The sequence below is a fragment of the Pipistrellus kuhlii genome, unplaced genomic scaffold, assembly GCF_014108245.1.
Source record: "Pipistrellus kuhlii isolate mPipKuh1 unplaced genomic scaffold, mPipKuh1.p scaffold_m20_p_24, whole genome shotgun sequence".
Classification (NCBI taxonomy): domain Eukaryota; kingdom Metazoa; phylum Chordata; class Mammalia; order Chiroptera; family Vespertilionidae; genus Pipistrellus; species Pipistrellus kuhlii.
The window spans coordinates 8672605-8690170 of NW_023425523.1; the positions used below are offsets into that span (position 1 = coordinate 8672605).

Sequence of the window (17566 nt, forward strand, 5' to 3'; positions counted from 1 at the left end):
ATGCCTCAGTTAACTTTTGGTCATATTAACATAACTACTGGCCTTTCTGGGCATTTGTGCTCTGACTATAAAATAATGGCAGTTTTCCATATAGTTACACTTGAAAATTTTAAATATTTATGTTTATTATATCTATAGCTAAAATAGACTCTACTACCAATATCTCATTAGTCTACTTAAAGACTATTTTTCTATTATTTATTTTTATAAATTAAATAATTTGTATAGAGATTATGAAGTTTATGCAGGATGGCCTCCCCTCTATTTACCCTCCCCCCTCCCCATTCATACACCACCACCACCACTGGCTCCAATAATGAATTATTTAATGTTACAACCATCTTTGAAATAGAAGTATCTAGGTTTGAATCTCTACTCTTACTTAATAGCTGCCTCTAGGCTGAGAGTTCTTATTGGGAAAATAGAAATGAAACACATTTCTGAAAACTCTATGAATCATTGCATGTGTCAAATAAATGGCAGCTATTATCATCATCAGTGGTAGCAATTTCTTACTTGAAACAGGAATTTTAAAAATGTAATATTATATCTAGAAACGGGGACGTGGCTGCATAAGTTACAAAACATGGTACAAATGGTATTATTAATAAATAACAATAAAAGTAACAGTAGGTGGCAGAATGACCTTGGACTTCTGGGTCACATGGGATTATACACCAAATCCCATCTAGCAGTGTTTCCCAAACTTTTGACATATGTGTACCCCTTCTATGATTTTCGTAACACTGGGTACCCCTCGTACTCATGAGAACGTAGAATTAGGTGCAGCTAAGCATGGTGAAGTGCATATCCCCACCAAACTCCGGTGCAACACGTAACCCCACCAAACTCTTCCCGTACCCCTGGGGGTACGTGTACCACACTTTGGGAAACACTGATCTAAAGGATACAAAAGTATTTTGTTCCTTCCCCCAGGCACAAAGTCCTTAGATGAAGAGCCCCAGGTTCCAATGGCTGAATGGTAGTGTGGTGGGGGCTTTATCCCATAACTCACTACTTTAAGGCATGGAAGATAAGGCACTCCTTCTGCTTAATCACAACAAGCCAGGAGCAAAGCAGAGCAAGCATCCAAGACTATGATGCCCCTTGGGCCACTTGATGACGGTGGCTTCCAGAAGAATGGATTTTCTACAGCGGATCTACCCACCTCATGCTCTAGGTAAAAGTTATAGGTCAAATGTGCCAGAGAAACATAGTTGGATAACCAAGTCTTTTTTTTTTTAAATATATTTTATTGATTTTTTACAGAGAGGAAGGGAGAGAGATAGAGAGCTAGAAACGTCGATGAGAGAGAAACATCGACCAGCTGCCTCTTGCACACCCCCTACTGTGGATGTGCCCACAACCAATGTACATGCCCTTGACCAGAATCGAACCTGGGACCCTTCAGTCCGCAGACCAACGCTCTACCACTGAGCCAAACCGGCTTCGGCTGGATAACCAAGTCTTCTGACCTGCAGTCTATGTTCTCTGTGGCTATATAGCAATATAAACACAGAAGATGATTTTAATTTGCAAAATTTACAACTCCTGGCCAGTGCAAGCAGAATAAAAATGGAATCTAAGTCTTGAAAGGATTTCAGAACGTATGTATGGTATGACCATGTTTTGGATAGAAACTTACATTTGGACTTTAAGGACAGCGGGGAACATGGAAGGACCCAGTGAGTTGTGTAGCAAGCTGCATACCTTCTGGCTTAAGAACAGCTTCCTGCTGCTGGCTAACTGCTGCCAGGTGTGCCTGCAGAGGTTCATAATTCTCCGAAGATATTTTAATCACGCTGCTTATGGGAACGCCGAGTTCAGTCATGATGGCTAATAGCTGAGGGTTGTTGAAGCCCACAACTATAAAGTAATGTTGGGCACCATCATCTGGCTCATCATCTGTCCACAATTCCAGAAAGAAGAGGAGGTGTCACTTTAAAAGAACAGGTTGCACTCAGCCAGTTCTGTGGCTGTGTACATTATGTATGCATTTACAATCCCCTGGCTTGCCAAAAGCAGTCCAGCTGGCTGGAATGCAGTCCTCCTAACTGGTTCTCATTACTGCCCTTCCAGGAAGAAGGCTGAAGCCATTTTACAAAATATTAAATCACTCTTGCAAATGAGACATAGGCGTAATAGGAGGACAAACATACACAGGGCTTGTGGTCATGGAAAATGTGTGCTTAGGATTTTGTTTAAAACACACACACACACACACACACACACACAGTTTAGGCTGTGATTTTTTTTTTGCTTCTAATCTCTTTTGAGCAACATCTGGATTTACTCCTGAATTACGAGTAGCTGCAGCTTTGTGGTATTTTATAAGGAGAGGTGTTTACAGGAGAGGGAAATATTGAATATGGACATGCCCCCCTACCAAAGTATTCCGGGTATTTATGTCAATAGGTGTGAGTGCTGAGTGTGGGTTAGGCAGCAACTATTGGGAGTGGATGGTAACTGAATCTGTTATATCCCACAATAGCCCACTGAGATCAATTTTGAAATAGTACAATAGGTGCACACTCTTCTAATTATCAACTAATGATTTCTATTCTGTCACTAAACAAATCAGCATTGATATTGTCCATGGAATCCATTATGTCGGTGCTTCTGAGCCTAGTTAGTGCATTTCAAGCAGAGATAGCAGGGGAGTAAGGGATGGGAAGGCCTGCCATCTCATTTGCATGCTTTGCAAATAAAAATAGACAGCTCCATTTGGACTCTTGGGAAGGTGGCAATGAATTGCTTATAGCTGTCTAATTGAAATAATTTCTATATCAATAATTAAAAAAAAAGAAACTTCAAGTTTCTCTAAGACACACTGATAGTAGGAGAAGTTGAGGCAGGGAAGCTCTGAGTCCCACATTAACTGGTCTAACTTTTTTACCACTGTATTTCACTCATGACAATAACCACTTTTTACTTTGCTTTATAATTATGTCTGCCTTTTAAAAAACGTTCCCAACAAGATAGTAAGCTCCCCAGTGCCACAACAGCTCGCTCATTGTTTCATCCTTTATGTGTATTATGTAAATGTGCCCATAGCAAGACAGGAGCTAAATAAACATTTGCTGAAAACACAAATTAATTGCAAATAGAACTATTTTTCTACTAGGGGGTCATGGGTAGTATGGGATTTATGGTTTTATAAACAGTGAAAAGGCTGGGGAGTTTCCTCCAGTTACTCTGTAGGTACTAGGCATGAAGTAAAAGGTAGCCACCACGAGGAGGGAGCATCTTACTGACCGATGTAAACTTTGATCTCTTCTTCCTCTCCCCTCCGTTTTAAGTGGGTCGTCTTTTTCACAGTGGTGCTCGCCTCAGGCTGGTCCTTCCCCTTTCCTTTGGCAGCTTTGGCCTCTGCAGCCTTCTTTTCCTTGGGAGTTTTCGCTTTCCCTTCATCCTTTTCTATCTTAAATCTGTCTTCTGTCGCCTGAAAAGAGAGAACATTGTTTTCTTCCAAATCATACAGTGAGCAAGCAAGAGAAAATGAGTGGAAGATGATATTTAATGCATTCTTTAACTTATGTTTATGCATCATTTTTATATAATTGTTACTGTTTTCTCTATACAATTCAGTGTCCTGTGCTTTCCATTAACGATGATGCATCTTCAGTTGGCAGGATTTCAAGAAGCATCACTCTGTAAGAATTTCCCAGGAAGAGCGGCTATATCTGCACGGTTTGGTGGCACCTGGGTCGTCCTGCTGTGAGCAGACCCAGTGCAGACACTGTGTGCAGAAACAGAAGCAAAGGGAAGCACCTTGTCTCCCAGGAGCCAGGTGCAGGCAGAGAAGATCTTGGCAGATTTCAGAGCATGGTCTTCACCCTACCCAGCCCCTTTTTCTCCCCCAGGGCTGACTCTAGTGGCGGTCTTCCTACTTGTGTTCCTTACTCCTCTCACCCCCCATCCTCCCATACTTGAGAGCTGAACCAGGATAGTCCCCTTGACCCTGTGGTTCTGGACAATGATTGACTATTAACCTCTAGAATTCTACTTTGGTCCAAGCTCTGAGCACACAAAGGTCACTATCCATCTTCTCTCCTTTTCCTCAGTTCTCTCTCATTCTGAATAAGCCCCTCCAGGACATGTGAGCTTATGTTTGCAATTTGGGGGCAAGTTAGGGCAAAGTGAACATGAATCGCTGAGTATTCAGAAAGTTGGCCCCTCCTAAATCATATGCTACAATTTGTTTTCCCCAACTTCTTCTTTGACCCTCTTCAACTGCTGGCTAACATAGTCATGCATACTTCTATTTATTCTATGGCGATTTGCTCACAACTTGAAGAACTCGGAGGTAAACTCTTGCCAATTCAAGACAAAAAATATAGGAGGGTGTATCCACAAGGCCCCTCTTTCCACAATGTTTAGGGAACACATGTTCTTCAGCATATGAAGGGAGACTCAAGTTCATTACAGAGTACATTTTATTTAAAATGCATCGTGTACAAAAAGCATCTGGGTGCCTCCTTCTGTGAGAAGGCCTTGGATGGGCACAGATATTTCTTAACTAGTTAAGCTACATAGCAGATGGTGAGTTCTTGTCTTAGCAACAACCAAAAATAGTATTAGCATTTCATGTACTCAGCTGAGTATCAAGTGAAACCTATTCAAAGTTCTTAATTTTGTTATTCTCACTTTTTAAAGGAAAAAACACAAATTCTCCCTGTCTGAAACATGGCAGCATAGTTATTTGATACTTCAAATATTTTAGGTTGTATTTTATTCTAAATGACTCCTTGATGTATTTGTTCTGTCATTCCTCACAAAGAATGGGAGGTAAAAGTCAGTGGAACAATTGGTAAATCACTCAACTTCATCTTATTATTTTGGTTAATAGTGCTTTTTAATATTTATATATTTTTTGTGTGTCTTATATGTTCTATCGTAAGATTCCCATGAAACATTATTATGGACGTAGGTAAAGACTATGCTCTTGGAGGCTACATGACTAAGCCATTCCATCATTATGTGGCTTATGAGAAACTGGCTGTGTCCTGAGTGCTACTATGACTCTCTGTCAAGATATCACTCTACTTCATGAACAATCTATTCTACTAGTCACAGGTGAGAGGACAAGATATGGGCTGAAAGAAATATTAGATTCAAATAAGTTTGAAGGATAGTAGACTAAACAGACTTATTTTCCTGAAACTGCCCATTTGTAATAAGCTAATGTGCTATGAAATCTCCAAAACTTAACACAGTGATTTCCAAGTTCATTTGACCAGAGGGCTATTAAAAAAAAAAAAAAAAAAAAGAACAGGATCTAGAACCTGTTTTGGATACACAAGGTTATGAGGATATTTAGGAGCTCAACTGATCAATTTCTATAAACCTATTCCAAGGAAATTATTTAAAATATCAAGAATTCTGCCGAGACCGGTTTGGCTCAATGGATAGAGCGTCGGCTTGGGGACTGAAGGGTCCCGGGTTCGATTCCGGTCAAGGGCATGTACCTTGGTTGCGGGCATATCCCCAGTAGGGGGTATGCAAGAGGCAGCTGATCGATGACTCTCTCTCATCGATGTTTCTAACTCTCTCTCTCTCTCCCTTCCTCTCTGTACAAAATTAATAAAATATATTTTTTTTAAAAATAAAAAAATAAAAAAATAAATAAAATATCAAGAATTCTATAGTATAAAGTTATTCATTTTAACATTGCTTTAATGAAAACATATGAAAATAATTGAAATGCTCAACAATAGAGGAATAATTAAGAAAATTATGGTAGTCCATAGAATATATAATTAATAAATTAATACATGTGAATGCTGTGTGTAAAGAGTAAAAATTATCTTAATTTTTAAAAAGCTGAATAATTTCTTTTTACCATGATTGCAACTATATAAAGAAACAAATCTACAGAAAGGACAAAGGACTATACCAATTTGTTGATTGATCATGGCATTATGAACATTTCATTTTTCCTTTTCTATATTTTATATTTATTCTTTGTCCTCTGTTCTCCTCCCCACTTCCCTGATAAACAGAAAATATAATGGATGGGATTGAGTTAGGAACCTGCAGTCATGGTGGTGAGGCAGTGGGCCTGATGTCTAATGTTTGTCTCCTTTAGGACTCTAAGAGATCCAGAGGCTTTAGCACCAAGATCAGACAATGTTATTATCCCTCAGCAATTTTCAGCCTTTCACATCTCATTGCACACACAAACTAATTACCAAAATTCTGTGGCACACCAAAAAAAATTTTTTTTCCAATCTGACCAAAAAATAATTTTGATTCATTCACACCAGATAGCTATTGTAATGTTGGCTGTTGTCATTATTTTATGTGACAATCTAAGGGAAAAGAGGTCAGTGCCCTTGACTACGCAGTTAGGTATTACATGTTTTAAATAAAACATTCTTGTGGCACACCAGATGAACATCACTGTTCTATCTCAATATCCAGAAGGGTAGAGAGAAAAGGGCGAGAATGTTTGGAATGTTAAGACCAGGTCATTTCTGGGTGGGGAAAGGACCGAAAATGAAGTCAGGATTCCCTTGAAATTGGTGGTCAGGTAGCTCAGTAATCTTTATCTTTGCTGAGCTTAGTTACTTTCCATGACGTGTCTCTGCACTTGACCTTGGGATGCTGTATGCATGCAATTAGTGCAACCAGCTGGCTGTTGGCAGATCACTGAGCAGAGCCTTTGCTGTTATAGGGAAACATATCTGGCAGACACTCTACTGGTTTTGAGCCAACACAGCCATTTTGCATAAATATTGAGACACACTGGGGAGGGGTATGTACAGTGGTAAGAGCATGGTCTTTAGAGTCTGACAGGTTTGCATAAGAATTCTCGCTCCACCTCTGAGCAGCTATTCAGCCTTGGGAAAGTTACCTAACTTTTCACACCCTCAGTTTCCCCACCTGCAAACTGGGACTACTACTCTGTACTTCATAAAGTCGTACAAAAAATTTAAATCATATAGCTTGTGTGAAGAGCTTAGTATAGTTTCGACAGTCAATAATGGTAGTAGCTGCTGTAATTGAAGCTATTTGTATTTAAAATATACTGCTCAATTTTAAACATGTGTGTTTCTGCACATTTTTCATGAAATCTATAAAATGTTTTTTATTAACTAAAGGATTCCAATTTGCAAAGCACTTTTATTTTACAGATTTGCCAGCCAGTGAGTCATTTGTTATTTACCGTGAATTGTTGGATTTTGCAGTTCTTTAGATCCCACATTTTGTTGGTAGTATCCTCATTTCGATAACCAGCCTTAAAGAATTCCACCAAGCCCGTGAGGCAAGTTACTCCTTTCCTGAGTCCGCACGGCCCCAAGTTCCTGCTCTTCCTCTGTTTGATTTCTTGAAATAGTTTCTGAAGATTTTAACCACAACTGAATCAAAACTAACCAGCCTGTAATTTCCTGGTATGTTCCTACGGTCTTTCTTTTAAAGCACGCACACACACACACACACACACACACACACACACACACAATGGCATTACATTGGCTGGTTTCCAGTGCTTCAGGGTTTCAGCTGGAAAATGTGTGTTAAAGTGACCCATTTCTCTGCTGCTGTTACGAGCAGACTCAGGCTGTCTGGGGCTTTATCGTCATATCTTATCAAATTCATGTGCTTTTAATCTTGAGCTGTCTTAAGAAAAGTTTACCAATATTCTCAATAGTTCTTTCATATATATATATATATATATATATATATATATATATATATATATATATATGTGTGTGTGTGTGTGTGTGTGTGTGTGTGTGTTTTCTTCTCTTCACCCTAGTACTTCAGGAAATAAGGCAACTTGTACTAAGTAATCGGCCAGAAAGAACTGTTCTGCTTCTATATAAAAAAGATGCTAAAAATATCCAAGAAAATATGGACTGGTTATTTGAAGTCACAAATTAAAAGCACAACTAGAATATATTCCAATATTTGTTTTTTCCCCAAAACTATTCAAATATTCTGAACTTGACTCAACTCCAAGGCACAGAAAACTAGATTTAATTTGACTAATTAAATTGGGTTTTTTTTTGTATTATAGCCATTTTTCATGTATTTTTGATGATTAAATATTTTCTGTCCGTTAAATTCTTAATATAATTTGAGTCACAATGAAGTATTTTGGCTTTAAATAAATGTTAATAATATATAACAGAAAAGTTAGAATTAAAAAGAAGTAAAAATGTTAATGATGCTATAATATTCAGATAATGGCTAAATTATTAAAATAGGTTTCAGAATGGAAACCAAGTAATTTATTTTAAAATTATAAAGAACATTATAAAAATATATATGCACACTACATTGTTTTCTAAATGTTTGTTTCAATAAATGTGTGTTAATTAACAACAGATTGATGAAAACTAAAAATGCAGAATAAATGCTGAGATAATGATATGATGAGAAAATTCATTTCTAAGCAAAACACACTTATTCACATTTTAAGATACAATAAAATATAGTTTGAGATTAACTGTAAAAGAGTCCTATTCAGAAGTTCTGAAATGATAAAATACATTTAAAGAAATACAGTATATATATTTCCTTCATGGTATGCAAATTGGGAAGTAATCAGTAAGTTTATTTCTAAATAGGTAAAGTCTTCAAATATATTCAATTTATTTGCAGTTAGAGGCAAGGATTGCCTCTCAGAAATTCATGTGCTAAAGGCTTCAAAACTGTTCTTCTAAGAACTATCTTCTCTTGTATTATTTTTTTTGTACTACTTATTAGCCAGCAAACTTCCTTCATAGTCAAAGCCAATGCAATGTTAAGCAGAGCCCAGACTAAAGTGTTATAAATTATTAAAATTAGTGGAATCTAAAAAAAATCAGTTTTTACTGTACCTGGAAATTGAAACTATATTATTTACCATTTACTTTTAAGAAAAGATTTAATAAAACAGGATCAAATATATAGTGATACATTATATTTGTTTCTTTGGGGAAAAAGAACAGGATCTGAATTATATTAATTTTTGTCCACAGCTTTCCCCTAATATTTTCTATAATTATTGTTCTGGGTATATTTTAAACCTTCATTTAAAAAATTCTCAGAAAATGTACACACGTAAGCACTGTAATTAGCATTTGAAAGAAAACATCTACATAGATTTCACATTGAAGTCAAAACACACTCCCCTGTAGGAATTTCAGAATTTTACCCTGGGTTTAGAAAAGAGAAGAAAATTGTGCAAAGCTCTCTTTTTTGTCTTTTAATTTCTAATCCACAGTATGGTGTCAGTTTTACATACTTTATATTTATTTTGCTTTTGGCCAAACTCCCTGGCTGACAAACATTAACCTCAATTGTTCCGACGGACCTGTTGGGCAGTATTGTTGAAATGAACGTAGATTATATCATCTCTCAGACAACCCCTTCATCTTGCCTTTACCAAGAGTAAAGGAAAGTATTCCATTCCAATCAGGTTTCATCACTTACTCATATGGTTGCAACACGAGGATTTGGGGCTGGTATTTTGGGAACCCGATCTAATGAAGACATCAAATCAGATTGTGTAATTGTTGGCTCTTAATTGCTCAGAGTTCTCTTAAACATCTATTACTTACATGTAACATATAAATAAATCTAAAATTCAAGCCCCAAATTCCTTAGGACTTTTGAATTTTCAACAAATAAATAAAGATTATCTCCATATCTTCAGAATTTTGTAACTATATCATTATAGTTCACATTTCAAAGAAATGCTGAGCAAAATAACAGTGCAGAAATATTTTTATACTGCTGCCCCTGGCTAGCTTTTAAAAACATTTCTTGAGCTTTCAGGATACTCCATTTATTGTTACTGCAAACCTGTTAACTTAAATCTAAAACCTATTCCTATTAAAAAAAAACAATTACTAGCTTAAAGTAGGTGGCAAATCAGTGAGTAAACTGACACTCTTTAGCCTGTTAGGTATATTTGTAGGTGCTGTGAAAAAAGCACAAAGCAAGCAGAAGGTGCAGAAATTTTCCAGGACTCACAGTCCATTTTTTCTAATTCAGATTCCCATGTGACACTGGAATTTAAAAAGGTAAGAAAAGATGTTTCTATAGTTTCAAATTTTCCAATTTTTCTTCTGCCAAGTCTCAACGTCTCTGAGTATTTAAGGTATAAGTCTCCTGTACGTGATGGAAAATACTTTAATAGGTGGAAAACTATAGCATTGCCTATGCACATATGAGTAGAAATTTCCTGAGGACAATATGTGCCATGTAAATAAGATGCTCTATGGGAAATCTCTTTGAAAAACATAAAGCCCAGGATTACAAATACACGGCGGCATTATTATTTTGTTCTACAATTATCCTGTCAAGAGACCAATTCAAGTAGAAAACCTGGATTTGAGGATCTTGCCAAAGTGAAGAATGTATCATTGGTACATGGTCACTTTGTCTTCTTACATGAACTGATTTTACCTCTTCCTCTTAGGGACATAAAGGACCAACTTAACATGTAAATCCATTTCAAACATACACACAGGCACATGTTTTATATGTACATATCGGAGCATCTGACTTTCCCAAAATATTTCAGCATGATTTGAAAAATAAGGAAAACATCTCTTATGTTGAGTAATGATAATAGCAAATGGATTTGAACCTGGCATCACTTCGCTAAAAGTATTTTAAAATACTTTTCAGATGAAAAGATGAATCTTTGGAAAACACACAGATTGACTTCCAAAGGCTAATTAAATGAAAAGTCTACACGTGAAGAAATAATGAGAAGTATAATATGGAAACAGAAGTGATGGATTGCTGCTGAAATGTTCAGGTTATCATGAAGGTACAGATGTGGCCAATTATTTAATAGATATTCTTCTCAACTATCGTGTGGTAAAGTTTAGATAGGACCCTGACTTGGTTGGCTTTTCAGTTTTTTATATTTATTTCTCCTGACTCTCTGTCTCTCCTCAGTCCCCAACTTTGTCACTAGATATAAATAGATTGCCATACAAATGACCTCAGGCACAGGCCCTGGATACTGTCATATTTCTACATAATAATTTTTAATGGGTTTGCCTTTGAGGAAATACAATTTCTGATAGAGCCTTATGTAGCCTTTTCTCTAAGAAGCTGAGATAAACAGCTAAATGTGCTAGGTGACAATGGTCAGATTGTGAAAAGGACACATGGCCCTAGCTGGTTTTGCTCAGTGGACAGAGCATTGGCCCATAGACTGAAGGGTTTGATTCTAGTCAAGGGCACGTATCTCAGTTGCAGGTTCAATCCCCTCCCTAGTCAGGGCACAGGTGGGAGGCAACCAACAATGACATTTCTCTCTCTCTGTCTCTCCCCTTCCCTTCTACGCTCTCTAAAAATCAATGGGAAAACATCCTCTGGCAAGTATTAACAGAGGGGTGAGAGGAAGAGGAGAGAGAGAGAGAGAGAGAGAGAGAGAGAGAGAGAGAGAGAGAGAGAGACTGACTCTGGGGAAACCTGGCTTATTTCACTTGATGCTTGCTATCTTTAGAAAACCCACCAGGGTACAGTACCTTCCTTTCATTTTCCCGTCGCTGTTGGTCCTTAAGTTTAATCTGGAGAAGTTGATATTTCAAGAGTTTCCCTATCAGTGGTAAGGTTAGTTTCTCTCCATTGTCCATAATGAGTTTTGCTGCCACTAACACCTGTGAAGAAACACAATTATTAGAAAAGGTGGCATTTCATAGCCTAGGGCACAAGCTGTCAGTGACGAAAAGATGAAATGGCATTTTGGTGTTGTAATATTTGCCTTACTGCAAAAGTGCCTCATGGCTGGCCAAAAAACCCAGGGGGAAAAATGCATCAATGCCATAGAGAGGGGCATTTATCCTCCAGCTAAACTGGGTTGTCTGAAAATTAACTTCTTTTTCCAATAGGGCAGGGGGAGCTGCCCCCGGTACGGCTAGACTCAAACTCTCCAGAATGGGCAGAGGGAAGGTAGGCAGAGCTCGTAACAGGGTCCCGGATAGGTCAGGTTCACGCTACAGAAAGTGCGTTGTCTGGCATAGCAAAGAGTCCAAACCGTCAAACGTTGACTTATTGGTGTGTTATAAATGAAACAGGGTTTTATAATAATAGGGATGGCTAGGTGAGCAGTCATGTATTTCTGAGTGACCAAATTGGAATGGAAGATAAAAAGATGACTGATGGAGGCGCCCTGCGAATGCTGCCCTCCTCCCCCACCCCCTGGCAATTTAACGCTGATCCTGTTGGTATGCGGCCTAATTGGGGTGAAATAAGGTTATTGAGTTTTCTTTGGGTGACGACAGCACTAGGAACATACAGCTGTATTGTCCAGATGTGTGGCACTGACAGCCTGTTTTATGACTCCACATTTTACAGCTTGTTTCCCCTAAATGTCACACAACTCCCTAACATCTGGGCCCTTTTCCTTGGAGCCCTATAACCACTTTATTTACTGCAAAAAAATAAAATCGCGTAAAATAAACCGTAAAAAAGTTGTTACGTGTTTCTCTTCGCTCGCGCTGTCTCCCTCATAAAGCTCACCTCCAGCGGAAGCACTGTCACCAGAGTTAGTCTAGTCAAAGTATTTTTTTTCTCGACTTTTTGTTTCTTAAGCAAGAATCCGATTTATTTATAACCCCAGGATGAATTAGGTGTTACTAAAATGTTCTGACATGTTGCTTTTCTCCCCCCTCGGAGCAATTACTCCTCCGGGCGCATATGGTGTCAATTTCAGACCCTCCGGCCCAGACAATGACGGCGCGCACTGCAACTCATCGGCCTGCGTCCTGTCTGAGGTTCCTACCAGCTCTCCGTTAGGGCTTTCCTGGCCAATCCGGGGCCTTAGGACTTTCCGCTCTGCCAAGGGCAACAGCTGAAAGAAAGGGAGATGGCTATTTTGCTTCTAACGGCAAAGGCTCTGCGGATTATTTTAAGCCAAAATGTAACGGGACCTCTTGGAGAGCATACCAGGGTTTCCTCCTTGAAATTGCAGTTCCTAAAAACCTAAGGAACAAACCCAGAGTCAGAGAGCTTTGCGATTTTGTCTGGCAGACGACCTCCGTGAAACAGCTCTGCTTTTCACAGCAGTTCTCCGGGTAACACGAATTAGAGAAAGGGACCCGATGGCTGAGGTTTCTGGGAGCAGGAAAACAAAGGCACCCCTGCAGGGCCTCCCATCTGATCAGGACCACGTTCAAGAGGAAGAGAGTCCTCAGGGAATGGACGGTCACACGTTGACTGTCAAAGCAGAGCTGTCCAGTTAGGTGCCAGCCCGGGGGTGCATGTACACGGTTTAAAATGACATTTTCAGTACCAGCTAAACAGTGTGCTGACAATCAGGCCGCTCTGTGACATCTGGTTTAAAATATACAAATTTGGGTTTCTGATGCTCACAGCAGTGGAATAGGGGGCATTTCCCTGCAATACGAATATAACAACGTTGTTGAAGGGAAGTCAGCGCTGGAATGGGTTCCCCAGGAGCGCTGTGGAGTCTCTTTTCCTGATGACCTGTGAAAACAGGATATTTACCGATGTCTGGGGTGGTGTAGGTGAAGCCTGCCTGGCGTCATGGTGATGGATGGGATGTCTCTGGAGCTGCTTTCTCTCCCCAGGTCTCCAGGAGTCCATGAATGTTATCCCACTTTGTGTTTAAATGTACTCAGAGCACAACAAAACATCCACACAGAAAAGTATTTTGCTGGCTACACAAGTTTTCCTCTTAAAAAGTTCATGATTTTCTCTGGTTCATCTAAAACTGCCTGTTGAGAGCTGCGTTTGAAACAAAAACCTGGTGTGGCATCAACATGACAGTGACATCCTACTGTGAAATGGGGAGGTTCGTTATGAGGAGTGTCACCGGAATAGCTGGGCACCATGTTCCTGTAACATAAGAGCATGGAGTGAGGGAAATGGTAGTGCAAGGCAGCGCTGAGGAGGGATGGGGGGGTGGGGAGGGGGATGTCCTCTGGCTGGAACAGCCCAGGGCAGCCCCGAGGGGGCAGATTCCATGCCCTGACACTCTCGGAGGAAGGTGGGCACCTCCTGGGCACCCTGGCTCCTTCAGCAATGGCAGGCTCTGAGCATGTTGTCCTCCCCAAGGGACATTCAGAGGAGCTGTGATTCCCACGCATGTCTTTTCTCTCTGGGCTCCCTGCCCCCCAAAGAGATGGCATGTGGATCCTTGGGTTAAGGAATGAAAATGAAAGTCTCTGCTGATTTCCAGACTTGAGACTGAAAATGTTTATGGTATTTAGGTCATCCCAGGAGAGTCAGAAAAGCAAATTAATTTCCACTGAAAATTCTTTCTTCTCACACTCCATAAGTCACAATTACACCCAATCAGGAGCTAGTAGTTTAGTCTCAGATGAAAAGCAAATCCTTAGAGGACCTTTGTTTTGAAGCAAAAGTCTTTGAGGAAAGAAAACAAAAGAACTGCAGAAGAGACAGAATTGAAGAGGAAATACACTTTTCACATAACACTTCAGAAAGACTTCCCCTCCTTTGTCTTGTATTAATTGAAATAATCAAACCTTCAACCTCCAGCATTGTAAGGGTCACTTGTTCAGGATCTCATCAATGTATATGTGCGTACCAGTGTTCCTTTGTATATCGTCATGTGTATACCTATGTGTTTGACTGTCCGCGCGCACGTGTGTGTGTGTGTGTGTGTGTGTGTGTGTGTGTGTACTAGGAATCAAACTGACAAGGGCTTTAGGTGTTGGGAAGGTGTAGGCTACAAGAGAAAATGGGAGCAGTGAGCTTGTCAGGAGTGGGGAATAATTGTGGACAAAAATCCAGGCAGAAAAACAATCCTAAGTGGGTTAAAAAAACAACAAAAAAAAACCCAAAAACCTTGGTGTTCATTAAACCAAAAAACCAAATAAATTAGCCTGGTATGAGTCAGAAACTTAAAAAAAAAAGTATGGGAAAATGAGGCTCATTAAAATGGAGAAGAACTGTTGCCAGGCGAGGCCTGTATGTGTCTCCTGGACCCACTCAGGCCCGGCCGAGGGGCCTGGCAGGGCTGGGCGGAGGCAGGCTGGGCTCCCGGCGGTGTTCTAGAGCAGGAGAGAGGGCTGTCGGAGAAAATTTAGCTCAGAGAGTGCAGTGGAGGCTGCACTGAATGGAGATCCTAGTTTGAGGTAGATGTCCTTTTCCTCTTAAAAAGTTTATGATTTTGAGCACACTAAGAAATAAAAATATTTCCCTCTTTATTACTTACTTGGCTCAAAGTCTGAGGCCATATTTACTATCTAATGATCTAATCCAACAAAAATAGAGCAAATGAGCCAAATTCTTTCCTTGCCTGGGTGTCAGGCCCACCCACAGACACTAGTGCCCTCCTTTCCCTTCTTCCATCCCCCTCCCGGTGGCCCCCTCCCCGAATTAGCAGTAAGCACAGCATCTGCCTGGACAAATACTTAAAATTGCCCCACAGATTAGAAATCCAATGGGTATATGTGTACAAGTGTGTATACGTATAAACATATATGCGTGCATGCATGTGTATGTATTTGTATATGTATATGGGATGCATGTTTAATCCAGGTGAGTTATGAGGAAGAGTGAAGACTTTGGATCTGCAGTTCTCTTGTGTGGAACAGGTCTTGGGAAAGAGGTGATGGAGGAGGAAAGATGTAGGTGTGTGGGGCAGAGAAGGGAGGGGTGATGGAGAGCAATGGGCTGAAGGAAGACTTTCTCTCCAGAAGCTCCAAAAAGCCACCAGTTCTCCTAAAATAACCTGTTTTCAGGGTCCTCCGTGGAGGGTGTCCATAGTGTTTTCACAGTAGTTGTATTAATGTGCAAAATATGAGTTCATATTTAACCCATTATTCATAGGACCCATGACTTAGGTTGGTTTAGACACAGAAACACCTCAGTAAACAGGATCAGAATCCATAACTTTAACTCAGACCATACTAGCACAGGGCTGAGCAAAAAGTGTTTTGACACACACATGTGTGACATGTACACATACCCACATATGTGCTCAAGTGTCTGTGTACATCTATGCACAAAATATGTGTGTTTATGTGTGTAGCTGCCTTTGTTATAATTATTAAAAGATACTCAGTATCTAAAAACAGCATCAAAACTGACCTTGTAGATATTGAAGAATTAATAATAAGAGAAGAACACTACTAACATTTTTGATCAGTACCTTAAAGAAATTCTGCTATTTACCATTTCTCCCTAATTATCCTCAAAGAACACAAGGTATTATGTTTATCCTTAAACACCTGGTAGATTAAACCTGTATAATTTATTCACCAAAGTAGAGTGGGTAACTTTATGTGCCATCTTTCAAGGCTGTTATTCAGGTAGCATCATTATTAATTTGTGCTATTATATGTTATATCTGCCCATAATATTAAAAAAACAACAACAGAGGAACTATGTTGCCCTGATATGTGTTACAACATTTTCAATGTTTAGAATGAAGAATCTGAATCAGATGAGCCTGATCATGCACATTTGAGGAAAAGGCCAGATTTGCCAATGACTGAGGACCACTGACATGGAAGTGCCTCATATGGGAGGATGCATGCTGGGAACTTGAGCGCATGTGGTACAGGGACAGTGAAGAGGCTCTGGAGCCATGGCTACCTGTGCACAGCATCATACAGAAGTGAGGCTGGTTTATGTTCCAACCCTCGAAAATGTCTCTGGGAGCCTGGGCATATTGCTACTCCCTTTCAACCTCAGCTTTGCCACCTACGGCAAGGTTTCTTAACAGCAGCACATTGACATTTTGAACAGGACATTCTCTGTTTGTAGGAGGTCATCCTGCGCATCTCAGGATGTTTAGCGCAACCCTGGCTTCTATAGTTCTGACCATCAACGCTATCGCCAGACATTGACAAATGTTCCCTGCGACAGAATCATCCCTGGTTGAGAACCACTGATCTACAGAAAGAAAACACGAATGCTGCTGATCTCATAAGACTGCCTTGAGAATGGAATGAAACAACACACAAAAAGACCTTGGGTGGTGAGTAACATACACACAGTAAACCCTCTCTGAAATGAGCTCTGTTACTAGTCTCACACCCAAGACAGAGATGGAGGAGAGAGAAAAGGAATGGAGCAAAGGGCACCTGGACAGATAAGACGGTGTGACCTGAATGTTTTATCAGCTGGGGAGACCATGGCTTCTCCTTTCACTTAGACTCTCTGTACTCAAACGAGGACAATTGGGACCCCTTGGGGAAAGCAGAGAGAAAGGAGAAGTGCAGGAACGTATTTTGTGGTGGCACACCGTGAAATGGGAAGAGTAGAGAAGGAGGCAGCTTGCTCTTAATATCTTCTGAACTGAGATGGAGGAATTGAGTGCAGTGTTCTGCAGTTCACAGCCTTCTCTTCTGTTCCCTCCACTCTCGTCCCTCCTTCATTCCTTCTGCATTTACTGAGTGCCAACTATATTGCAGTATTTGCATTGCTTGATCCTTTACATGTCTAGTCTATGCAACTCACATTCTCTAAGCAATGAATAATTTCTAACAAGGCATAATTGGGAAAACAGCTGGGAGGGGAAGGTAGCAGTGAGGGAAGGCAATGGAGACCAAAAAGAGGGGGGGGGGGAATGGGAATGACGGAAACATGTTTCCTCACTTTAAGCAGAGGAAAAGAAAAT

At 39.9% G+C, this 17566-nt stretch overlaps 1 protein-coding gene across 1 annotated transcript in view; it reads right to left on the reverse strand.

Moving 5' to 3' along the window:
• The window catches only part of SPAG17 (sperm associated antigen 17), a 126373-nt gene that overhangs the window by 72938 nt on the left and 35869 nt on the right, over positions 1-17566 (reverse strand). Inside the window, exons 4-6 of the mRNA XM_045586966.1 lie at positions 11481-11612; positions 3256-3442; positions 1711-1905 (exon numbers count right to left, since the gene is read on the reverse strand). Of these exons, the coding sequence (XP_045442922.1) occupies positions 1711-1905; positions 3256-3442; positions 11481-11612 (514 nt within the window). The remainder of the gene's footprint in view (positions 1-1710; positions 1906-3255; positions 3443-11480; positions 11613-17566) is intronic.